Source organism: Hylobates moloch, unplaced genomic scaffold, assembly GCF_009828535.3.
Source record: "Hylobates moloch isolate HMO894 unplaced genomic scaffold, HMol_V3 SCAFFOLD_10, whole genome shotgun sequence".
Taxonomy (NCBI): Eukaryota; Metazoa; Chordata; class Mammalia; order Primates; family Hylobatidae; genus Hylobates; species Hylobates moloch.
In genome coordinates, this window is record NW_026652285.1 from 97,737,220 (window position 1) to 97,764,262 (window position 27,043).

The 27,043-nt window shown below is 40.3% G+C and overlaps 1 protein-coding gene and 1 pseudogene across 4 annotated transcripts in view; one reads left to right on the forward strand and one right to left on the reverse strand.

Moving 5' to 3' along the window:
- The window catches only part of MAPKAP1 (MAPK associated protein 1), a 265,429-nt gene that overhangs the window by 143,325 nt on the left and 95,061 nt on the right, over positions 1 to 27,043 (reverse strand). For all 4 annotated transcript variants that reach the window (XM_058445074.1, XM_032165139.2, XM_032165137.2 and 1 more), the window contains one exon: positions 509 to 681. In XM_058445074.1, the coding sequence (XP_058301057.1) occupies positions 509 to 603 (95 nt within the window). In that variant the 5' untranslated portion in view covers positions 604 to 681. The remainder of the gene's footprint in view (positions 1 to 508; positions 682 to 27,043) is intronic.
- Positions 10,723 to 11,564, forward strand: LOC131384365 (heterogeneous nuclear ribonucleoprotein A1-like; annotated as a pseudogene).

The following is a 27,043-nucleotide window of genomic DNA, read 5'->3' on the forward strand; positions in this document are numbered from 1 at the left end:
AACCCTGGCATCAAACAGACCTGGAATCAAATCCTCACTCTGCCATCTCTCACTGTGCAACCTTCAGCCAGTAACAGCTCTGAACCTGAGCTTCCACCTCTGCAGAATGAGGATCATTACCCTCGCCTCCCAGGGAGATGGGAGGATCAAATGAGATTCCAGATACCAGCTATGAAGTGCCCAGCCCAGTGCCCAATGCATGGTTGGTGCTCAACAAACATCAATCCCCTCCCGTTCCCTTCCAGGTTGCTTTATTAGCAGGGATAAAAGGGTTTGGAAATTACTAAAAATCCATGTTCTCATGTCTGTAATTCACAAACTTCTAAGTCTATTTTGCAAGCTGATTCTCTGAGATGCACAGGCGCGAGACCTGGTGAGCACCCAGAGCTGGATCAGTGCAGAGGTGTGGTTCCAGGCCAATGCCTAGAAAGACTAACCAGCCTAGAAGACACCTTGGGTGGCCAAGAGACCACCAGAAACTACAGCAGCCAAAAAGAGAATGGATTACTTGAGCTTCGGCTCCCGTCCTTCGCTTGTATACTGCCAGCAGATGAGCCCGATCAGGTCCTGCACTCTGGCGCTGGCCATTGTCACTACGGTCATTGGCAGCAGTCTGTCCTGGCTCGAGTGCAGAGGGAGGTAGACATCGATCTTCTTCGTTGCTGTTGTACCTACATGACCCTGTGGACAGAACACACACATGAGAGCAAAGCACGCTGCCAGTTATACAGACCCTACTGCTCTCCGGGCCTGTGGGCAGCACAGCCATTTTTCATCCTTGCTGTACAGACCTGCTGTGACCGTGGAATGGTCCCAAAGTGGAAACACTGTCTAGTTTCGAGGATTTTTTTTCCTTAAATTTTCATTTTATAATAAACTAATGGATCGGGATCTGCCAGCAGGAAGGTAAATGGGCACTACAACTAAGAGGAACACATAAGAGTGGTGAGCAGAGTTGATGTTTGGTGTTAGGAGGCTGGCTTTGCTACTAACTCAGTGCGTCCTTGGACCTTAGCACTGGGTGCCTCTCTAGCAACTGCCATGTCCTTCCTTGAGACAATGAGATGAGCTGCCTGGGAAGCTGCCATACTCTCCCAGGAAGGATTTAGACCCGCAGCACTGAAACAAGTGCTTGCCTTCTCAGAGACTATGGGGGCTAGTTCCACCACGCAGTACATCTGTTTCCTTCAGTACCACACAGGTTCAAGGGCCCTTTGGTCCTCCATTATTGCCCTAACCACCAACCCCACACTGCTGGATATATCTCCACTCCCTCCCACACACCTACCACTCCTCCCGCCTGCGTCTTCCACTCTGCCCTCAAGAGCTCCTGCGCTAATCAGCAAACACCCATAAATCCTCAGCTGCTTTTTAAAATGATTTCCTCTACCTCTTGGACTTCACTGAACCTGCTGTTGAGGATACTGCCTCCTCTGCTGTCCTGTTACAAGAGGACTGCTTTTTTTTTTTTTTTTAAATAACCCCTGCACCCTCAAGGCATACAAGAGTAGGTATCCTAGTCCCTGCTAACACTTCCAATCTAGCACTTTCTCTTTCGTGAAAATATCATTGTTCTCTTGAGACCTAGGCCATCCCATGACACCATCCTCTCCCCCTCCTTTTGTGTTTCTGTTATCCGCCAACCTTCTGGCCATTCCCCTCCCTCACAGAAGGCTTGCACGCTGGCTCAGTCTTCCTTCCCACCCATGCAATATGTTCACTACACAGAGTATACAGAAAAGTGTCACAGAAAACGAGTTCAAATCGGAACACTTGATTGTCCCTCACTCCCTCCTATCCCAAGTCACAACAACAGTCCCCCTTATTTTAATAATATGTGCTGCCACCACTAAGCCAGCTGCTCATCTCAATAGTCTTGATGCTTCTTCCTCCCTCACACTGCCTATCTACTCCATTAGGAAGTTCTAATGTCTCTACTTCAAAAATACATTTCAATGGGGAAAGTACAGTCTTTTCAACAAATGATGCTGGGACAAGTGGATAGCCACATGCAAAAGAATGAATTTGGACTCCTGCCTCATACCATATAAAAATATCAATTCAAAATAAATCAAAGATCTAGATGTAAGAGGCAAAACTATAAAATTCTTAAAAGGAAACAGGTGTAAATCTTCATGACTTTGGATTAAGCAACAATTTCTTTAATATGACACCAAAAGCATAAATAACAAAATAAATAAATTGAACTTCATTAAAACTAAAAACTTTTGTGCCTACGCCAGGCGCAGTGGCTCACGCCTGTAATCCCAGCACTTTGAGAGGCCAAGGCAGGGAGATCACTTAAGGTCAGGAGTTTGAGACCAACCTGGCCAACATAGTGAAATCCCCTCTCTACTAAAAATACAAAAATCAGCTGGGCGTGATGGCAGGCGCCTGTAGTGCCAGCTACTGGGGAGGCTGAGGCAGGAGAACTGCTTGAACCCAGGAGGCAGATGTTGCAATGAGCCAACGTCATGCCACTGCACTCCAGCCTGGGCAACAGAGGGAGACTCCGCTCAAAACAAAAACAAACAAACAAACAAAAAACAACTTTTGTGCCTAAAGGATACTATCAAGATAGTAAAAAGACAATCAAAAGAACGGGAGAAAATATTCACAAATCTTGTATCTCGTAAGGCTCTACTATCTAGAATACGTTAAGAAGTCTTATAATTCAATAAGAAGACAAAATTTTTTAATGGGCAAAGATTTGAACAGACATTTCTCCAAAGAAGATACACAAATGACCAATAAACACATGAAAACGGTTTCATATCATTAACCATAATGTAAATTACTTATTACTCACTAGGGTGGCTATAATTTTAAAAAAAGCAAAACCTCCAAACAACAACCCAAAAAACCCTAAAAATAGCAAGGATTTGTGAGGATATGGAGAAACTGGAATCCTCAGACGCGCTGCCAGTGGGAATGTAAAATGATGCAGTCATTGTGAAAATGTTCAGCAGTTTCCCAAAAATGAAACACAGAATTACCATATGACCAAGCGATTACATTCCTAGGTATATACTCCAGAGAACTAAAAACATATGCTCACACTGAAACTTGGACAAATGTTCACAGCAGCATTATTTATAATAGCCAAAGAATGAAAACCACCCAAATGTCCACTAACTAATGAATGGATAAACAAAATCCATACAATATTATTCAGCCATAAGAAAGAATGAAGTATTGATACACACAACATGGATGTACCATGAAAACATTATGCTAAGAGAAGGAAACCAGACATGAAAGGCCACTACTGTATGAACCCATTTATATGAACTGTTTAGAACAGGCAAATCCATAGAGACAAAAAGTAGATTAGTGGTTGGCAGAAGATGACAGGGGTGGGAAATTGGGAGGTATGAGGTTTCTTTTGGGGGTGATGGTAATGTTCTGAAATTGGCAGTAACAGTTCATAACACTGTTAATATATTAAGTACCACAGAACTGTACACTTTAAAATGGTTAAAACGGTAAATTTTATGTAATGTTTTATCTTAAGAAAAAAAGTGAAAAACATGTATTTCAAAACCATCTCACTTCTATCTCCACTGCCACCAAAATTACCATCAGGTCTCACCTGAACTATTGTTAACAGGTTCCAAATTATTCTACAGTACTCTTGTTTTATCCGATTTGTTCTCTATACACAAGTTAGATCTGTTTTTTAAACTCAGATTTGATCGCACTATATCCTGTTTAAATTCCTTTGATGAGTGGCTCCCAAACACCGTGAACAAAATCCAAACTCCTTGCAACATCCAACAAAGTGCCACATGATCTGGCCCCGTCTACCTCTTTAACATCATCCACTGCCACTCCCCCACCTGCTCATCAGACTTTGGCTACACCGGCCTTTTGGAAGTACCCTCAATATACCAGCACGTGTGCCTGTGTGTACCTTGCTTGCATTTCCCACTTCCCAGGGCTTAGCAGGTGCTGTTCACTGTATCTAGAGAGGCTCTTTTTCATGGCTTTGCATGCGTGACTCCTCATCCTCTAATGTGTGCCCTTGGGAGGTTACTTAATCTCTCTGTGCTTCTGTTTCCTCATATGTAAAATGAGGAGAATGGTGGGACCTACCTATCATAAGACCCTTATGAGAATTATTATTACTTATTATTATTATTATACAAGGCTCAGCTGTCACTGTTAACACTCCTTTTGCAGTTATTCTCTCATACATGTCTTGTTCATTTCCTTCAGAGTGCTTAACAATTGAGATGATTTATTTATGTACATCTTTAGTGTATGCTTTCTCCATGAAGTTTCCTCTGAACTTCCTTGAGAGCAATGTTAATGTCTGCTTTGTTTACTGTTTCATACATAATGCCTGGCCCTGTGCCTGGCACACAGAAGACCCTGAGGAAAAAATCTGTTGAACTACAGAATGAAAGTATGAATGACTCCAGTGCCTGCCAGGACACATGGTAGGAACTGAGTAAATGTTAGTTTTCTCCATCCCTCTTGCCCTTCCTCTATGGGTCCATTTTCTGGTCATAGATGAAAGTGGAGGGACTTGAGCAATCATGTGATTCCATCTTTAACTCTATAATTCTATCATTCTGAGGTGAAAAAGTTCAGTACAGGGAAAGGAAATTATAAAGTCAGTTTAAAAACATTTTTAGAGCAATTCCACTTTGCATATAACCCAGCATCCATCATTAGATCGACTGATTTTTTTTCCCTCAGCCTCATCTGTATGTTAAAAGCAACTACCAAAAAAAAATAATTCTCCTACATAACGCATGCACCCACACTCGCTCTCTCTTGCACATGTGCACTCTCTTTCTGTCTCGTATGCAAACACACGTGGGCACGTACAGATTCCCTTGCATGGTTTTCAGCTCTGAAATAGTAATTTCAACAGCTAACAAAGACTTCACTAAATAACAAGTGTTTTGGCCTTGTCGGGCAGGCAAAGGGTTACAGTGCAAACAGTGGGAATCTTTCTGGAGTGGGTTGATAGCCCTCATATTACCCTCCTTTTCAGACCCAGATCAGTTGCTTGTCATTGCTCTCTCTTTTTATTTCTTGTTATTCCTCTTCCTCCAGAAGCACTAGACTAAGGAGCTATAGGGATCACAGTATCTCAAGATATGAAGATTCAACAAGATGACAAATGTGAATGTCCTTCATAAACTGTAAGGTGCTTTAGAAATGCAGAGTAGTATGCCAGAAAGGGCCTCTGTGTTGAAATTTGACCCATTTCTATTACTCAAGCCACATGAGGCCAAGGTCACATGAGGCCAAGAACGGGTACTGCAGGAACACTAATAATACCGACTATTGTAACAAGAGCTAGCATTTAGGCCAGGTGCGGTGGCTCACACCTGCAATCCCAGCACTTTGGGAGGAAAAGTTGGGTGGATCACCTTGGGACAGGAGTTCGAGACCAGCCTGGCCAACAAGGCAAAACCCCGTCTCTACTAAAAATACAAAAATTAGCCGGGTGTGGTGCCGGGAACCTTTAATCCCAGCTACTGAGAAGGCTGAGGGAGGAGAATCGCTTGAAACTGGGAGGCGGAAGTTGCAACGAGCTGAGATGGCGCCACTGCACTCCAGCCTGGGCAACAAGAGCCAAACTCTGTCTCAAGAAAAAAAAAAGGGGGGTGGGTAGGGCTAGCATTTACTGAGAGCTGTTAAGTAAACTCTGCTAAATGTTTGCCTAATTGTATAATTTAATTCATACAATAACTCTAAGAAATAGGGTTCTATCATAACTTTTGTTTTGTTTTGAGACAGAGTCTCTCTATGCTGTCCAAACTGGAGTGCTGTGGCACAGTCTCAGCTCAATGCAACCTCCACCTCCCAGGTTCAAGCAATTCTTGGGCCTCAGCCACCCAAGTAGCTGAGATTGCAGGCGCGTGCCACCACACCCAGCTACTTTCTGTATTTTTAGTAGAGACAAGATTTTGCCATGTTGGCCAGGCTGGTCTTGAACTCCTGCCCTCAAGTGATCCGCCCGCCTCGGCCTCCCAAAATGCTGGGATTACAGGTGTGAGTGACTGCGACCTGGCGTAACCTTTATATTATAGCTGAGAAAACCAAGGCTTAAAAGGCTACAGTCATCTGCTCAACATCCAATAACCAAGGTGGAAGAGCCAAGACTCAAACCTCATGTCAGCCTGACTCCAAAGGCCCTACTGTAAACACCAACGCCTTCTTTCCCTGGACTTATTCTAAATGTAATCAGTTCCTGCTCTTCAAGGCTTAAAAATGGTCTCCCTCTTCTTTTCCCCACAAACCTGAGGAAAGCTTCGCCTGAGGAGTTGCTCGAAGAGAGCAGTTAGGAGATTGAGACTCCAGGAAACCCTGCCACTGTCAGTTGACTGAAGGGCAGTCACCACTGTTTAGGAAATGAGGACAGATGGTTATATGGTACTCATATGAGTACCACAGAGTACACTCCTCTATTTAAAGAGTACAGTACTCTTTACTATCCTCTATTTCATAGTAAAATAGAAAGTGGGGCAAAAACTATCGGAATCAATATGACAGATACTTATTACATGAATGAAGCACTTTACCTTTTTAATCTTCTAATTCCATCTTGAGGAGCTGATGATGGGAAAAGTGCCTTACACACTGAAATTACATATTTTTTAATAAGGAGAATGTCTTCTGAAAAAGCTCAAGGTGGTGGCAGTTAGCTCTATCCTAATAGTCCCTATGTTGCAATATTTAGAAGGAATCATCTAAAACATAAAACAATCCATCAACATAATAGAAAGTAATAAACTTATTTTAAAAAATGGTGACCGAAGGATTAAAAGTATTCATCACACATCAAGGCAAGCAGTATTCCATAGATGTCTAAATATGAAAAAGCAACTAGAAATAAACAAAGATCATATCATACAGTTTCACTGCATGGCAATTTATGTGTTCCACCATACAGGACTGGGGCAATGGAGGCATATTTAGAGCACAGGGAAGCGAGCAACACAGAGAAAGTGTTGCCACAGGGAAACTGGCTTAGCTTTATGTTCTCATTCTCTCATGCATTCAACAAACACCAGCTGAAACATCATGCTGGGCTCCGAAGACAAAGTCCACTGACATACAATGCAGACCAGACCCTCACCAAACTGTTCTGCTGAAGGTCTCACTGTACAATGTCACGAAAGCTTTAAGAAGGGGAAAGTCTAGTCTGTCAAGAGAGCCCAGAAGCAACCCAGGCTAAAGGGGGCTAGTGAAAGCCTCTTAGATATTAAAATGTACTATCCCATCCAACAGAACCTTACCCAAGAAAAAGATGCTTATTGTATTTACCTACTATAGCAATACACCAAAAGGTGAGCAGGAGTTCCCTCTGAGACATGGGATTATCAGTGATTTTAATTTTCTGGTTGATAGTTTTCTGTATTTTCTATAATAGACATGTATTACTTTTATAATTAGAAACAAAATTATAAATATTATAAACAAAAAAGGAGATAAAAAGAATAAGAGTACCATTCAGGGCTTAAAAGTTTTAGGTGAGGGAAAGAGAGGATCGATTTTGAAAATGTAGCCTATGTTAAGGGATCAAGTAAGCATCATTAAGAACATACTATGTGCTGGCTGGGCACAGTGGCTCATGCCTGCAATCCCAGTACTTTGGGAGGCCGAGGCGGGCGGATCACGAGGTCAGGAGATAGAGACCATCTTGGCTAACATGGTGAAACCTCGTCTCTACTAAAAATACAAAAAATTAGCCAGGCGTGGTGGTGGGCGCCTGTAATCCCAGCTACTCAGGAGGCTGAGGCAGGAGAATGGCATGAACCTGGGAGGCGGAGCTTGCAGTGAGCTGAGATAGCGCCACTGCAGTCCGGCCTGGGCGAAAAAGCGAGACTCGTCTCAAAAAAAAAAAAAAAGAACATACTGTGTGATGTGACAGGCTGTTGGAAAAAGTAAGTTGAAATGTAACTCAAAAAAAAAAAAAAAAGAAAGAAAATGTAACTCAGGGCTGGGCATGGTGGCTCACACCTACAATCCCAGTACTTTGAGAGGCCAAGGCGGGCAGATCACCTGAGGTCAGGAGTCCAGGCCAGCCTGGCCAACATGGTAAAATACAAAAATACTAAATATACTAAAAATACAAAAATTAGCCAGGCATGGTGGCACGTGCCTATAGTCCCAGCTACCCCAGAGGCTGAGGCACAGGAATCGCCTGAACCCAGAAGGAAGACGTTGCAGTGAGCCAAGATCATGCCACTGCACTCCAACCTGGGTGACAGAGTGAGACTGTCTCAAAAAAAGAAAAAAATATATATAACTCAGATACCTTACTATGGCAGGTTAAGTAATTTTTATCAAAGAAAAAGAAAAGGGCAAGACGCAGTGGCTCAGGCCTGTAATCCTAGCACTTTGGGAGGCCGAGACGGATGGATTGCTTCAGCTCAGGAGTTTGAGACCAGCCTGGGCAACACAGTGAAACCCCGTCTCTACTAAAATACAAAAAATTAGCCAGGTGGTGGCGTGCGCCTGTAGTCCCAGCTACTTGAGAGGCTCAGGCAGGAGAATTGCTTGAACCCAGGAGGCAGAGGTTGCAGTGAGTCAACACCATGCCACTGCACTCCAGCCTGGGACAGAGCGAGACTGTCTCAAAAAGAAAAAGAAAAAAAAAGGTAATAAATTCACAATCAGCTGACAATTTGAAATTGAACAACATTCTCCAGAGCAGCTCCTAAATCAGGAAATGCCCCCAAGGCAGGTTTGAGAATAGAAAAGTACTTCCTAGAGCAAAACTTTCTCAGCACAAATGCAACTCATGAGGAACAACTAGACTCAACTTCATATCCCACAGCCTCTCCCGGACCTGATGGCTTTGCAAATGCAGTCAGAATCTGAAATTTAACATATCCAACACCAACTTTCTTCTTCACTGGCATGTCTGTCATTCTATACTCTATCTCAATTAAGGCTTTCACCATCTACTCTGTCATGCAAGCTAGGAATCCTAATTCCTCTTTCTGTCTCACACTCTAACATCCAAATGCCTCTGAAATGCCTCCCAAATCTCTCTCCTTCCCATGTTGCCAATGCCCCAGTTCAGGCTTCGTCAGCTTTGTCATCTGTCAGCGAGACCACTGCAGCAATCTCCAACTATTTCTTTATTTTTAAAAATCATTCTCTCTCCGAATCTTTCTTTCCTTATTGCCACCAATGTGATTTTTCTCAAATCACAGACCATGCCAGTCATGTGGAAACATATGATGGCCTAGTGGTGGCATTCCAACTCCTTAGATGGCAGTAAATGCCCTTTGCGATCTGGTCCCTCATATCATTACTGATGTACACTGAACAGTAATTAAGAGCACAGACTCGGGGTCAGCTAGGCCCAGGTCGGAATCCTGGCTTTACCACTTCCTTAGCTGCCAGACCTTAGACTTTGGGCAAGTAACCTCACCTCTCAGAACTTCTATTTACTCACTTGGAAAGCAAATAAGATGTATCTAAAATGCCTGCCACACAGTCACTGATCAAGAAACATAGCTCTTCTTCTGTCCTTCAATTCAAATATCACCTCTTCCAAGAAGGTAGAAGCCCAAATAAATTCCCTCTTCTCTCCTCCCCTAACAATTTGCTTTGCATAGACTTACAGTTTCACTTTTTTTCTGTAACTGCCCTCACCATCTCCTTCCCCACACTCTCTCATTCAGCTGTGAATTACATAAAGGGAAAAATAGCCTCATCCATTTTGTATTCTCCTAGAGCCTGGAACACAGCAGGGGTTTCATGCTAGCTGGCTAAATCAAAAGGACCCCTCAGACTCTCCTTCAGAATGGACCCACTAGACCTACCAATTCCCTATCCCAGGTAGAGCGGCTGTACCTCTTCTACTTCCCAGACCCTGTCCTTCAGGAACACTCTTTCCTCTCTGAAACATCCCCAGCACCTAACAAAGGGCCCGACATAGTGACTTACACATATTGATGGAATAAATGATTAATATTCTTTTAACACATGATTTAAACACTTGCATTATATTATAGCATGTGGTGGTACCACCTATTCTCCCATTGTTAGAAATGGAAGCTGTTTACAATATTCCATTATTATAAATAATCTCATAAACATTTTCCTATACAGATGTGAACATATTTCTAGAAGTAGATTACTAGGTCAAAGAGTATGAATGTTTTGTAACTTGTGATATATACTGGAAAAGCTTGGTCTTTTAAAAAGTGTCTCTAGGCCAATTATGAAATATCAATACTATGAACCAAAGGTTATCAAATTAATAATTAGCTCATAAAATGGGAAAACTTAAAAATCTAAAATAACTTCTAATACACAGAATGTGAACAGATATAGAATTGAAATATATGTATTTGAACATGCAGATGAATTAAAACATTATCTAGAACGGCTTTTTTCTTAGCTGATCCTATTAATTAAAATATACATTAGCTGCTTATCATAAAATTAATTTCAAAATCATATACCTGATAGTTTCCAAAGTAGGAGAAGCAGTAAGAATACAGATGGGATTCAGTTCAAAATAATCTTGAATTAAGAAATATCATGCTATGTTTGTCAGCTTACTCCTTTTTGCCTGTGGACACGCCAAGAAAGCATCGTCAAAGTCTCTCCTCTCTCTGCCGTCCTAAGTCAGAGTCTCCTAAACAGCCCGAACAGCTGAGGAAGCTCTTCATTGGAGGGTTGAGCTTTGAAACAACCGATGAGAGCAAGAGGAGCCATTGTGAGCAATGGGGATTGCTCTCAGACTGTGTGGTAATGAAAGATTCCAACACCAAGCGTTGCGGGGGTTTTGGGTTTGTCACATATGCCACTGTGGAGGAGGTGGATGCAGCCATGAATGTAAGGCCACACAAGGTGGATCGAAGAGTTGTGGAACCAAAGAGAGCTGTCTCGAGAAGATTCTCAAAGACCAGGTGCCCACTTAACTGTGAAAAAGATATTTGTTGGTGGCATTAAAGAAGACACTGAAGAACATCACCTGCGAGATTATTTTGAACAGCGTGGAAAAACTGAAGTGATTGAAATCAAGACTGACCAAGGCAATGGCAAGAAAAGGGGCCTTGCCTTTGTAACCTTTGATGGTCATGACTCCATGGATAAGACTGTCATTCAAAAATACCATACTGTGAATGGCCACAATTGTGAAGTTAGGAAAGCCCTGTCAAAACAAGAGATGACTAGTACTTCATCCAGCGAAAGAGGTCGCAGTCGTTCTGGAAACTTTGGTGGTGGTCGTGAAGGTGACTTCAGTAGGAATGATAACTTTGGTCATGGAGGAAACTTCAGTGGTTGTGGTGCCTTTGGTGGCAACCATGGTGGTGGTGGATATGGTGGCAGTAGGGATGGCTATAATGGATGTGGTACTGATGGAAGCAATTTTGGAGGGTGGTGGAAGCTACAATGATTCTGGCAATTGCAACAACTGCCAGTCTTCAAATTTTGGACCCATGATGAAAGGAAACTTTGGAGGCAGAAGCTCTGGCAGCTATGGTGGTGGAAGCCAGTACTTTCCCAAACCACAAAACCAAGGTGGCTATGGCAGTTCCAGTAGCAGCAGTAGCTACAGCAGTGGCAGATTTTAACTACTGCCAGCAAACAAAGCTTAACAGGAGAGGAGAGCCAGAGAAGTGACAGGGAAGCTACGGGTTACAACAGATTTGTGAATTCAGCCAAGCACAGTGGTGGCAAGGCCTAGCTGCTACAAAGAAGACATGTTTTAGACAAATACTCATGTGTATGGGCAAAAAACTCGAGGACTATATTTGTGACTAATTGTATAACAGGTTGTTTCAGTTTTTCTTCTGTGGAAAATGTAAAGCATTCCAACAAAGGATTTTAATGTAGATTTTTTTTTTTGTACCCATGCTGTTGATTGCTAAATGTAACAGTCTGATCATGATGCTGAATAAATGTGTCTTAAAAAAAAAAAAAAAAAAAGGCCGGGCGCGGTGGCTCATGCCTTTAATCCCAGCACTTTGGAGGCCGAGGCGGGCAGATCACAAGGTCAGGAGATTGAGACCATCCTGGCTAACACAGTGAAACCCTGTCTTTACTAAAAAAAAAAAAAATACAAAAAATTAGCCGGGCGTGGTGGTGGGTGCCTGTAGTCCCAGCTACTCGGGAGGCTGAAGCAGGAGAATGGCATGAACCCGGGAGGTGGAGCTTGCAGTGAGCTGAGATCGTGCCACTGCACTCCAGCCTGGACGACAGAGTGAGACTCCATCTCAAAAAAAAAAAAACAAAAAAAAACGCTTAGCGTGGTGGCACATGTCTGTAGTCCCAGCTACTCAGGAGGCTGAGGTGGGAGGTTCACTTGAGCCTGGGACGTTGAGGCTGCAGTGAGCTATGATTGAGCTCCCTGCCCTTTGGCCTGGGCAACAGAGCAAGACCCTGTCTCCAAAAGAAAAAAAAGAAAAGAAAAAAAGAAATATCCATATCAAGTGAGTTAGCTGAATTAAGTCTTATGGATGAAAGGCTTGGCTAGCATTGCTATTTAATATCAAGGTTTCCCAGTAATAAATTGAGTATCAGATCTAAACTGCTGCTAAGTGTTCAGTTTCTCTCCCAAGGAAAAGAAACAGAGAAAGGATAGACAGCTTAGCTTCTGCAATTAAAGAGACAAAAAGCAGGCAACATTATTCCATTAGTAACAACTGCACAAGCAGATCATTATGTGTAATTTTAATGCAGAAATAAATATATCAGTGTATCCAGACGATGTAACGATGCAAATTGATAAGAGTTATTTGCAGCCTTCAAAAGAGCCATTCTCTGAAAAGAATGGCTATAGTTCTATTCCATCAGTACCTTTAACCCAACTTCCTCAAGAAGGACCAAAGGATGCTATATTCTACCAATGGTCTTGTCTTTAATAACATAGTAGGTAGACTTGGTACAGGGGTCTCAAATGATCACTACTCTAATGATAATTAATGGACTTCATTTGATCAGAAGTAATAATCTCAAACAAAATCTGGCCTAAATTGGTCTAATTCGGGTTTTACTGGCTATGGGAAATAAAGAGGGTCGACACGAGGAAAAAAAAAAAAAAACCCAAACACAAGAATTGTAACATTTTGATCTTAATAAAATGCTGGCTTTATGGACTCACAAAAAGAACTCTTTTTTTTTTTACATTCAAAATGGTAATATTGAATTTATAAATGGATTTTGTGTAAAATTCTATGACAAATCCATTCAGAGATAGGGGCTTGGCTTTGTAGTGCGATCTTAACCTTCAATAAATCTGGAATGCTTAAAGGCTATTAAATTAACATTTCCCTGATCTGGCACCTGTGGTCAAGTTAATTTGTCAAAAACATTTCTACAGTTTGTCACTGGACACTGTATTTTCTGACAAGTTAAGCTTAAAATAAAATTGACAAAATCTCATTAACTTCCTCTGAATCACCAACGTTGGTTCCATTAAGCTTTTATTATTAAGAACGTCAACTGCCACTCTTTCTTTAACAAGGTCAAGTTCTGATCTGGGTACCTCCAGGATCCTTGCTACACTAATAGAAACTAGGGAGGCAGTACAGTGTGATTAAGAGCACAAGTCAGGGCATCAGATAGATCTGAGTTCAATTATAAGCAATGCCACTTACTACGTGTGCCTGGACAATTTATTTAAGCTCTGTGAGTCACTCTTTTCTCATCTACAAAATGTGGATAATAAAAGTACTTCCTCAAAGAATTGTTGAGACGATTCAATAAGACTGCGTGGGCTGGTGCAGTAGCTCACACCTATAATCCCAGTACTTTGGGAGGCTGAGGCAGCTGGATCACCTGAGGTCAGGAGTTCGAGACCAGCCTGGCCAACATGGTGAAAACCCGTCTCTACTAAAAATACAAAAAATAGCCAGGCATGGTGGCGGGCACCTGTACTCCCAGCTACTCGAGAGGCTGAGGCAGGAAATCACTTGAACCCAGGAGGCGGAGGTTACAGTGAGCCAGCATTGCACTCCAGCCTGGGTGACAAGAGTGAAACTCCATCTCAAAAAAAAAAAAAAAAAAAAAAAAAAGACTTCATGTAAAGCACTTATTACTATGCCTAGTCCCACAGTAAATGCTCAAGAAATATTGGTTATTACAGTGCTTTTTCCTACTTTTTATCTACTTTTCTATCGACAGACTTAAAAAAAATATTGCCATTCATAGACTTTTGAAAGTACAAGGAATCTGAAGGGTCATCCCCTTTGAAATATCAACAAATGGTTGTCTTACAATCTCTCCTAAACACCTTCACTGATGATGTCCCTGTCACCATGTGAAGTAGCCCCTTTTCTTCAGTCTTTGGCAAACAGTTTTGCCAGTTAAAATGTGTTTATTTCCACTGAGGTGCAATCTCTCTGCAAGTTTTACTCATTAGTCTTAGTGCTAACCCTCATGAAATTTGAACAAATCTACCTCTACCTCCATAGACACCCTTTCATATATCTAGGATCTCAAACAAAAATACTAAACACCATGGAATAAGCCAGGTTATAATCCTTTCAAGAGTACAACACAGCACAGAAAATAGCATTTTGTAACTTTTCCTTCTGTAACATCTCTGATAAATGTAAGTCCTTTTTTTTTTTTTTTTTTTTTTTGAGATGGAATCTTGCTCTGTTGCCCAGGCTGGAATGCAATGGTGTGATGTCAGCTCACTGCAACCTCTGCCTCCCAGGTTCAAGCGATTCTTCTGCCTCAGCCTCCTGAGTAGCTGGGATTACAGGCACTTGCCACCACGCCCAGCTATTTTTTGTATTTTTACTAGAGATGGGTTTGCCATGTTGGCCAGGCTGTTCTTGAACTCCTGACCTCAGGTGATCTGGCTGCTTGAACTCCTGACCTCAGATGATCCGGCTGCCTTGGCCTCCCAAAGTGCTGGGATTACGGGCGTGAGCCACCGCGCCTGTCCACAAATGTAAATCTTTAGTCCCAGATTCAAAACAAGGAAGGAGGTTGCTGCTCTCAGAAATGGTTTTCTCTACTTAAAACAAACCCTCTATATTTTGATGCTCTAACATTTTTGAGAAAGAAATAAAATGCCTAGCAACTAGTGGTTTAAACAATGTTATCAAATGAAGTTTGATTAATAGCCTCAAATAATTCTTTTGTTTCAAGATATCAATTGAAAAACTAGCAATCATTCATGTTCAAATGTAGGTAAGACATTTCATAAAACATGGAGGGAAGTATGAAGGAAAAAAAAAAAAAGGCCAGTCCACTCCGTATCAGAAACAATCATTTTCTCAAAGACCTAAATTCAGAAAGCAATTCCTGATACTGGCAGTTTTCACCAACATAAGTTACATTTGCTAGACTTCTGTTTGCTGAGTCAACTGAACTGATCTGGACTCTGGCCCTGCCAGCCTTGAGCTGTGCAGCCTTGGGTAAGCCCATAATCTCTCTGAAAGTCAGTTTCCTCTCCCATAAAATAGAGATGACACCATCTACTTCAAAAGATTATCAGGAAGTATAAAGTGAAAACAAAGCATGTTAAAATCCTCTGTGAACTGCAAACTATCATACAAATGTCAATTATTCCTTATTATTGTAATTTAAGCTGTTACTCAGACCAGGCAGATTTTTGGACAAAATGTCCCTTCAAGCAAACATGAAATTGAGAAGTAGAGGCAACAGGGAAAGGCTCTATCTTAATTATTTTGAAAGAAGAACTACATTCTCTTCTCATCCAGCCTTGGGACAGTTACAGCATGTATCAGAATGTACTCTCACACAGGTATAATCTAGCCATCTTAAAGCATGTAAAATGTCCACTTCGAATTTTCAAAGCCATGGTGGGATTCTGTAGATCATTAATGTTACACAGTGCTTTGCATTTAATTATACAAACAATAGCTTCCATAATGATGATATTATCAGGGAAAGGTAATCTGCATGAACTAAGCCCCATCACAGAGCGTAAGTTTAGGGACCTCTTCATTATTAAATCATTTATATAATAAAATCAATATGCTTTAAAAGTAAAAATAGGTTTTTTTAAAACCATAAAGAAGAGTTACATGTTTTAAACTCTATCAATTATTGTAATATAATGAGTCTTGAAGATTTAATATCAACTTTTAAAATTAAAACTCAATGGAGAATATATATTTGACTCCATTACTAGATGATGTATCTCTAAAAAAGGTTATAGTACAGCCATTATCACCTTCCTAAACTATATGGAAATTTTGGTATAACCCTCCAACTACCCCGAAAACAATTTCATTTCAAAGATAGCAAAGTATTTTGAGAATGTCAAATTGCATAAATATTGACAGAAATAATCCAGGCACATATGTCATATTCATTTCTTGCAGGGTTTCAGTCGATTAAACATTACAAAAATTTTAAACGTCACTATTCACATTAAAATTGTTTCCTTAATTTTAAATAGTGTAAAAAATCCACAAATTTCTATACAGTGGTATGTTCGTAACTAAGTGTTTTATCACTTTAAGATTCAATGTTCCTTAATGATATAACTCAAAAATTTCACTGTATCATTATTTAGAAAGTCATAAAAATCTCTTAAAATTAATCTTTCATGCACATCCAGTTTATCCAAAGTTAGAATTTAATTAGATGGCCTTGGCGTAAATGGGCTTACTACTTTATTTGCTCAATCAGTGTATGTCTCTTCAGTAATTATAATTAATTCAAGTCCCTGACGCACCTCCTAGCAAACAATGTAAAAACATCAGACAAAATGGAAATAAATAGGTTCACATTTCTTCAATTACAACATTCACTTTCATCCTCAAAATGCACATGTGAAATAACTAGGATAGTTGTTACTCTATGTAACACATAAAGGCCAACACAAAGAACCTACACCTCTGGTGACAGAGAAGGATGCTCCTCCTCAGCAGAAAATATATTATGGTTGTTTACATTGTGATACAACTGCAAAGAGCCAATTGAGAAAGTCTGCATTTAACACAGTTTGCAAATGCATGTTGAAATATAAATAGCAGCTCACGCCTGTAATCCCAGCACTCTGGGAAGCTGGGGTGGGAGGATCACTTGGGCCCAGGAGTCGAGACCAGCCAAGGCAATATAAAGAGACCCCCATCTCTACAACAAATTTAAAAATTAGACAGGTGTGATGGTATGAGCCTGTGATCTCAGCTATTCGGGAGGCTGATGTGGGAGGATCACCTGAGTCTGGGAGGTTGAGGCTACAATGAGCCGTGATCGCACCACTGCGCTCTAGCCTGGGCAGCAGAGGGAGACCTTGTCTCAAAAAGAAAAGAAAGAAATATAAACATCAGCAAATGAAAGAAGAGATAAATTACTAATTATCTAGAACAGCTCTTCCTGTTGGAAAGAATCACTTGTAACTATCAACAAAATTTACAACTGAGAAGCAGTCCAAAAAGTCTGATTATCAGGCCTTCACCCCGCATCTTCCAGACAGAATCACCAAGAAAGCAGTAAGTGGCATAAAACTTCTATTTCTAAAACTGAGGGGACAGCAAGATCCACAGGATAATACAAACTGTCAGACAAATTATTCAATTAGGTAGTCAGCATAGCAAAACAAAGTAAAAGTAGCCAGCTACAAAGCTGACAGTCTTGATGGGAGATGGGGCCAGGCACAGAAAGTGCATTCCTCTGTACACAGCCTTTGCACTTTGCACTCCCACCACAAGCTCTTTCTGCAACTGGCAGGTCACTACTGCTGTCATTTATTGGGCACCTATCAGGGTCCAAGCACTTTTCATACATTATCTCATTTAATATGCCCAACAGTCCTGTGAGGATCGTTCATTCCCTCTTAGAGCTGTTCATTAAGTAGGCTGTTCCAAAACCCTCAGCTAGTACAGCCTGGGCAACAGGGCAAGACCCTGTCTCAAACAAAACAAAACCAGGTAGAACCTTCTGATTCCATTTTCTCTCCTTTTTTTAAGAGATGGGGTCTCACTCTTTTGTCCAGGCTGGAGTACAGAGGTGTAAACATGGCTCACTGCATACGTGACCTCCTAAACTCAGGCAATCCTCACACCTCAACCTCCCAAGAAGCTGGGACTACAGGAACACCACCACACTTGCTTCTTCCTTTTTTTTTTTTTTTAATAGAGACAGAGTCTCAATTATGTTGCCCAGGCTAGTCTCAAACTCCTGGGCTCAAGCGATCCTCCCACCTTGGCACTCCAACATGTTGGGATTACAGGTGTCAGCCACTGCACCCAGCCTCTGTCTGATTCAGTTTCAAGAAGCAGTGGTCAAGCACCAACTTCCAGGCCACAGACAATCTGTACTCGGATTATGAGGCTCATCAGTAATTGTGAGGTGTATCTGTTACTAAATCTGGCTACCCAGGTGGCAGTACCCAATTGTGCTCTGATAATGACAAAAGAGGAAAGTAACAATGTGGTGCTTGGAGAGATGGGCAAGCAGCATATGACATCAACATGGCATCAAGCTCCAACACAAGCAAAGGGTCTGGGGAGACAAAGGTCCATCTCAGGTTGCAATTATCTGCAGAAATGGGCAGCACAAGACCTGCTCACTTGCAGAAACTGACAAGTCACTCATGTATCAAAGTCTCCGGGGTTTCTCCTCAGCCCCCTGGCAGTATTTTCCTTGTGTTCATCCTGAGTCTTAGTCAGTCCAATCTCCTCTGAGGTCCTAACTAAACCAGACACAGGGAGAGTCGGGATTTTATCTTATTAAAATAGATATGGCTAATTTGTCTTTTCAAATTCATTTTAAATTAAATTGGATTTCCTCGGAAGGCTGCTAGGTCAGTTCCCCTGCTGCGAACACAGGACAAAGGTTAATTGCAAGCCCTTCACCAGCTCTTCTGCTCTCTTGGGCAGACTCTGATAACCTGCCCCGAGAGGTGGGCAAGGCTTTGGTTTATTGGGCAACAATGTTGCCATTACAGCCATTTACCATTATGCCAAGAAACATTTTATTTTCTTTAACTAAATAACAAGGTATGATTACAACAACAAGAAAGAAATGTAATGATGCTACCAACTGATGGTTAATTCTAAAATGCAACACTCAACGAATAAGACCTAACCTATTTGCTTCCCTAAAAGGCTCCAATAGATGCAAAAGTACACACTCTCCTGGAGCAAACTGCCTTCTGGTTCCAATGTAAAATTCCATTAACATTTTCACTTAATTTATCTCATTTAGACTGTCTACATTCATGAAAATTTAACCCAGTAATTCCCTGTTATACAAAGCATAACAAAGTATGAATATTTAAATACAATGTAAATAAAACACTTTATCAATTATATTTTTGTATTCTAAATTAGTGACTTCACTTAGCACGTCTGCCTTGCACAGCACCACACTATTTTTCAATTAAAGGTCCAGATGTTTCAAAGGCTCCAGTAGGCAACGGCAGTTATGAGAAATGCTTTATCTGCATTGTAATCATCACCACCACATCAGCTCCAGGCTGCATTAACATACTCATGTTTTATTCCAGCTCCCCTTCTACCAGAGCAGGTAATTATACAACACAGCAGAGAAACACAATCCTAAGAGCTGCACAATTTCCCTACAAGAATTCACCTGAGCAACACATTTTCATACATGATTTTAAATTCTTCTAGAAAACATTTCATTACATAGTTAAATTTGCTTTAGCAGGAACACTGATAATTTCAATAATATGTTGTTAATAAAGAATGAATAACAGCACAGATGTTCCAAATTTATCTCCAAATAGTACTGAAAGTGCAAGAGGGACTGTACGTACTCGTGCTTGTGTGTACTGAAAATCAACAATAAGTCTGTGTGTGTAAAAAAACACTACCAGTTGTTACAATCTAAGCCATCTCTTCTCAATTTTAATGCCAATGCCATCTCTTGAACAAATCAATTAGACATTTATTCTTACTATACAGAAATGACAACTCAACTGAGCTGAGGCTGAGCAAGTATACCAATTATCCCCGTTCCTATTCGATAGTAAAATAACACCACAGCAAAACAAAATGCAATGCTGACAGTGGCAACAAAAATACTATTGCATTTATTATTTAGTTAATTAAATGGCTCCCTTATTTACAAACAGAAAATAACCTATGGTATAAAAGATACTGCTATGCATAGTAAACATAGTATAATTTAACGAGAAAATATAGTTCCTCGTCATTAAGAGAAACTGTAGCAAAATTCACTTTAATTATAAGTTTTTATTATTCTACAAACATTTTTTATTTTGAAATATTCCAAGAAGAGAAGTCCTAATAAAGATGCTATTCAAAAGATAAATGCCTTTACAAATATTAAAACCTCAGACAGGTCAAATCCTGGCAGGTTACACTTCAGTATCTGAAAGCAGACAGCTTCCATTCCTTCCTGAAGGAACCTTAGGTGGAACATTTTTAATACATCACTGTGTCACTTTTTAATGTGCCCCAATCTATTAACCACATGGCAAACTAACAGGGATTTTTAAAATATGGGTTTTATGGCTTTGTGCTGGTGATTAATTAAATAAATAGCCACCGTTTCACAAATCATCCCTCTAATTAGTCTAAAACAGACACTTTGCATTCACTGGTATTATTGCCATCTGAAGCTCACAGAAGGGCAGGAGTGGTACCGCACGGCCGCATCTCTGCACTTTGGAACCCATTGTCGCGGGCTCCACGGCTGGCATCCCACCCTGCCACCCAGAGGCAGAGGTGTCAACTTTGCAGGTGCTGCAGTCAGCTGGAATTTGGCTCCAGCTGCTCGGAAAAGATGTTCTCCTTAATTATTCTCCCTCACCCTAAAGGAAACAATGCAACAACAAAGGAATAAAGTGCAACCTCCAGCTACAATCAGAGGTTTCACCAACACAGTTCATGGAGTGAATAAGAAAGTTGGTTGATTTAGGAATAAGTAGGGAGCTACATTAAACAGGCTTTCCTGAGAACTCAAAACATGTTATGTCATCTTGAATTCAGGTATTAAGCAATTATTTCCAAATCCTATTATTTAAAATACTCCATTCAAAGACTGAGGAGATCACTCTCTTTGAAACTGATAGGAATTCAACCTGTTTTAGTAGCATATAAGACGATAATTCCTCTGAAAGTAAATTAAACTTAGAAATAATTTTTAGTGCCAGAAAAAAAAATCAAATGGGAATATTTCAAGAACCCAATTTCCTTCAGGAAATACATTAAGTGGTTTCCTAATCTTTTAAACTTCATTATGTTTAGAGGAAGGCAGGGAGGGAAGAAGGGTGTAGGGAGGCGGGGGGAAGAAAGAAGGAAAAGAAAAAGGGGTGAAAGGAAAAGAAAAAGAATATATGGTAAAAATTCAGTAGGGATAACATATCAAAATATGCTCTAAATTATTCTGCAGAAAAGGCTGTCCTCATACCCATTCTTTAAGATTTCTACGAATGGGAAGAAGAAATGGGGTATAGTAGAAAAGACCTAGACCCTTAAGCAAGATAGACTCTGACAGGTATTGTGCCTTTCTCTAAGTCATGTGATCCCATTTACCCTTAGTTTCCTCCCCTATAAAGGATTTTAGCCCCTATCTTCAATATTATAGGGAAACTGAGATACTGTCCTAGCACATTCCCTGAATAGAGCAGATGCTCAAAAATTATGGCCATGAGAAACTGCACCAGACAATGAAAACTGGGTTGAAGGCAGAGTCTAGGTTCTTTGTTTTCATTCTCTACATGCCTTTCTGAAAGAGCCAAGGTGATTGTAGCCAACACTGCAGATGCTGTGTTCTTGATACGAAAAGGAGAGACAAAAGCACAAAAGGTTCACCAACGCAGGACAGACACATTATGTTCACCCTACTGAAGAAAACCCGAATCTTCTACAATCGAGAAGAAACAGTGTAGTTTCTCTGACTTTCATCTTTACTGGGCATGGAGCTAGGGGAGGGTATGTCTGAGATGGCTCGTGGGTAGAAAGTGGAAAGCAAATAAATGCGCTTTGGATTCGAGAGACCTAGGTCTGAATTCCAGCTTCACTACTTACTAGTTGTGTAACCTCAGGCAAGTCTGTTCACCTTTCTAAGCCTCAGTTTCCCCATGCCAAAACTGGAATAATATTACATACTTTACAAGGAAGCTCGAAAGAATGAATGAAATGGCATAGTAGATACTCTGGCATACAGCAAACACTCCAGTAGTTTCTATTACATTAAATTGAATCATATGAAACTGCTGATAATCACTTGCGACCTACAAAAATTGCAATTTCATAGGGTTTCAATATTATAGTGACTGAAACAATAAATATCATGGGCTGGAGAAATAACTGAGAATTCTCAAAAATAAAATGAACTACATTCCTATCAAAGGAAGACAAGCAAGATATAAAGGGTGTTTTTCAAAGACTGGCTCTTCATTCCAACACTACAGCAGCTAATATTTATTAAACACTATAGGTCAGATATCACCCCATACATTTGACATCCATATTAGCTTATGTAATCTCAAACAACTCTGAGTTAGATTCAACAATTATTTCTATTTTAGAGTTGAAATGGAAGCTTGTAGAAATGAAGCAACACTGCCCAAAGTTACACAGCTAGTGAAGCGAGGATGCTAACTGGGGATGTCTAACTCCAGAGTCTGAGTTCTTACTCATCACTTAAAATTGCCTTCCCACACTGCAAAGTTGCTTACTTTGCTTTTATTTTTTATTTATTTATTATATATTTTTTGAGACAGTGTCTTGCTCTGTCACCAGGCTGGAGTGCAGTGGCACAATCTCGGCTCACTGCAACCTCCGCCTCCCGGGTTCAAGTGATTCTCCTGCCTCAGCCTCCTAAGTAGCTGGGACTACAGGCATGTGCCACCACACTCAGCTAATTTTTGTATTTTTAGTAGAGACGGGGTTTCACCATGTTGGCCAGAATGGGCTTTATCTCTTGACCTTGTGATCTGCCTGCCTCGGCCTCCCAAAGTAACTTTGCTTTTAATAAGACTGTATGGGGACAAAGAGCAAACAAGTTACAAATCAACTTGTAGGCTTCCGAAGGATGGCCATGTCAATGGGCAGACAGGCACCGGCAGGGAGGGTATGTCATGCCAGGGCCTGTAGTGACTGGGAAGATGATGCATCCAACAGTCCCACTGCAACCATGGCACTCTAGGGTTCTACTTACCCCATGTCATAGTGTTATTAGAAAAAGAAAAAAAAGAATAGTAGCAGACATGCTTCGAAGTTTCCAGAAAAGTCCTGAAGTTTTAATCGAACAGCTGCTGTGTTCCCATTATGTTATAGTCAAGCCTTTTCACAATGTGACAAAGGAAGCAAAGCTTTTTATTTATTTGTTAGTCTGATCATTTATTTATTTATGTTCACATCTCTTGCTTCCTGAATCCTTTGATGTAAACAGTGAACAAGCCATCATAGCAAGGGAAATGGAACTGACAGTGGATGCTCTGAATCCACTCCCTTTAAAAAGAGAATTCAAGTCAAGAAAACCCCCAAATGCCAGGCTTTCAAAGCCAAAATTCTAAAAGCAATCGCATTTGCATTTAAGGCTTCTTGGGGCCGCCGCTGTGGCACCAAAATCCACCAAAGATAAAGAAGGTATTTGTACTAAGTTGGGAAAGTGGAGACATCAGCATTTCCGTCTTCAGACCATTATTCCTGCTCTCCAGACAGCACCTGATAAAGCATCTGGAGCGTTTTGTCTTCTGCGCAGCCACTGCTTTTCCGACGCCTGTGCTCAGGGGTTTCCCTGGGGCTTCCTTTCCAACAGTTGCGCAGAGACTCTGAGAGGAGCCCAAACGAGCTGCCTTAACCTTCCAGTAAACTGCTATTTCCATAGAGGATTAAAACAAACGTTTCAAATAAGCCAATTTCCTTTACTAAAAAACCAAAATGACAATAGTAGTACCAAGAGAAATACACAAAGACGATGAATAAGACACACTTCTCCTGTCTTTGGACATGAAAAAAATAGACAGCAAAAGGTTAGATGGAGGTGGGCTACACAATTCCCTCTTATTTCCAATACTGCCCTACACTGGAGCCTAACTAAGAAGTTATACAAGAATTAGACTGAGTCATACCAAGAGGGAGAGAAAAAAACCTAAATGCTTATACTACCTGATACATGCTGATGTTGCATGTTATATATTTTTAAATTCCTGTTAATTGTAAATTTGTCTATTAAAAATGCAACTGTGTCATTTTTTAATTAGGTACTTCCAGAATTCTGGGGATGCAAAATGGTTAACTTGTTGAACTGATGGGAATGAAAATTCCTATCTTTGAGGTCTCTGTAGAAGGGAACAAGTTTCCTTCCCCTAAAGTACCCAAAGCAGCTCCCCTGAACCACAGCAAGTGGGAACTTCCTTTAACCCAAAGGGGTAGGGACGTATATGCTCAACTAAATGAACAGGATATACACAAAAAACAGCTGGAACAGAAAAAATCCTTAAGAAATCCCACTCTTGGAATGCTAAGGGAAGGAGACAGCCTCTGGCTTTCCTTGTTTCACCTCCCAAGCTTCTTTGTTTGTTTGTTTGTTTTTAAGAAAGAGTCTCACTATGTTGCCCAGGTTGGTCCTGAACTCCTGAGCTCAAGTGATCCTCTTGCCTCCGCCTCCCGAATAGCTAACTCAGGCACTTGTCACCGTGCCTGGCCTGCCAAGCTTCATACTGTTTTCCTCATTTTCTGACCCTGAGTGCCTTTCTTGTTTTTCTCTTTTTGGTAGTTTCTCCCAAACCCACATTCAATTTTACACTACTACATGTACAATGTGAGACGTTTCACATGTAACACTCTATTAAGAGCATTTTGAACGTTTCTGGAAAGAGAATAACTAAAATTAATAACAGCTACCATTTACTCTGTGCCTGGCACTGGGCTGAGTGTGCCACATAAATTCTGTCTTTTGATCTGCAAAACAGCCCTCACTTACCCTATTTTACAGATAAACTGCTAAGAAGTGAAAGAAAGTGTTAAAGGTCACACAGCCAGTAAGACAACTCAGATGGAAACCCGCCTCTGACTGACTCAAAAGACCACAATCTTAACTTGACAACAATTCTTCCCAAAACCAATATATTTGAAAAGCTTTTTTGGAGGGAAAGTTCTTATTTGCAAAAAACATCTTCTTAGGTTTTGAATCGACATTTGCATGAAATAAACAGCCATGATATGTGTAAACACAAACTCTTTCTCTTCATTCTGTAATATATATTCCTCTCCCACAGCATTTAATACCACACACTAAAAACTATTTTACTATAGGACTTGTATTTCAACCACATGGCAAAATATGCATTCTGACCAACCCTCAAACAGAAAACAGCTAAACATTTTTATGAAACACAAAAAGAGCTATTTTATCTGACTCAATACACTGGTTGGCAAGTTTTTAAGGAAATCACAAAAGCAAAAAGATTAAGTGAAAAGAGAACCTAGAATGAAAAACAGAACACAATTTTGCCTGAATGATGGTACTTGCCAAACAAGGTGACATGAAGTGTCAGTTTTCTTGGTCAGCAGGCTATAGGGAACAGTCTATCTATAATCTATAATAAGACCGTGATACCCTCCTCACAACCCACCACCACCAAAGACCTACACATGAGAGTAAATTAGAATTAAGGTTTCCCAATTGACCTCCAGCAAGGTAAAACTGCCTGTCTTCCCCCAAAATTATTTTCTTCCTCAGACTTTATAAACGTAAACCAATCTTCATATGAAATTTCTATCTCAAATTTGTATTATTTGATGGACCAGAAAGATTTTAAGACAAGAATTTAAAGTGGTCCTGAGCTGGTAGTGCCCCCAGGTTCTAGGTAGAAGCAAACACAGATCCTATTGGGAAAAACCTAAATGACTCAAATAATTCCAACAGAAAAAGTTGCAAGAAATAATTTGTTCTATCTCCAAATCACAAAACATAGAAGGCATCATGAAGTAGGCCCAGAAAGACTGGAGTTAACAGTATGATCAGAAGCAAAATATAAAATAAATGTGTAAGCAAAGATGTGGAGTAAGTGCAAGAGACTATAAAAGATTATCCAAGGTGTGATATGATATTATGGTTGAGTAGGAGAATGTTGCTAGGAGTGAATGTCAACTTTTAAAGATTAAATAAAGCATAAATAAAGCAAATATGGCAAAATGTTAACAATTACTGAATATAGGTGCTACACATAAGGGTGTTCACTGAACTTTTACTAATAAAATTACTACACTTTTTGTAATAGTTTTTTAAATTACCAAGCAGATTTTTACAAGACCAAAATCAGACTTCTAGAAATTAAAAATACAACAACTAAAACTGGAAATGCAACATATGGGTTCCACAGCTGAGGAGAGAATCTGTTAGGAAGATAAGAGTTGAAGAAATTACCTAGAATGCAACCCAAAGAGACACAGAGATAGGAAATAAAGAGACGTTAAGAGATGAGAAGGATAAAATAACACATTCTGATAGGTGTAGCTAGAGTTTCAGAAGAAGAGAAAAGAGTAACTGGTTCAGAGGCAATGTCTGAAAAGACAGTGGCTGAGAATTTTCCAGAATGATGAAAGACACTAATACGCAGATTCAGAGAGCCCAATGAACGCAAAAGAAGAAAAACAGGAAAGAAGATCTGTATCTTAAAACATCAAAATGAAACCGCATCTATACCCGGCAAATACCAACCAAATGGAGCAGGTGTAACTATTTGAAAGGGAGGAAAACTTCACTAGATATAATCACAAATGACAAATGGTTCAATTCACCAGGAAAAAATAGCAATTCTGAAATTGTGTGAACATAAAAACATAACATCACAATATATAAAGAAAAAATAGTCACAATTAACAAGAAAAAACAAGACAATCTATCAACAGCAGGAAATTCAAGCATATTTTTGTCTAACTGATGGCTTGGACATAAATATCTGTAAAGAAAATTTTAACAGAATTATACATTGAGTATCCCCTTTTCAAAATTCTTGGGACCAGGAGTGTTTCAGATTTAAGATTCTGAAATATTTGCACTATACTTACTGGTTGAGTAACCCTAATCCAAAAATCCAAAATGTAAAATGCTCCAGTGAGCATTTCCTTTGAGCATGCTCCAAAGGAAATGCTTGCTTCTAAATATTTTCTGATTT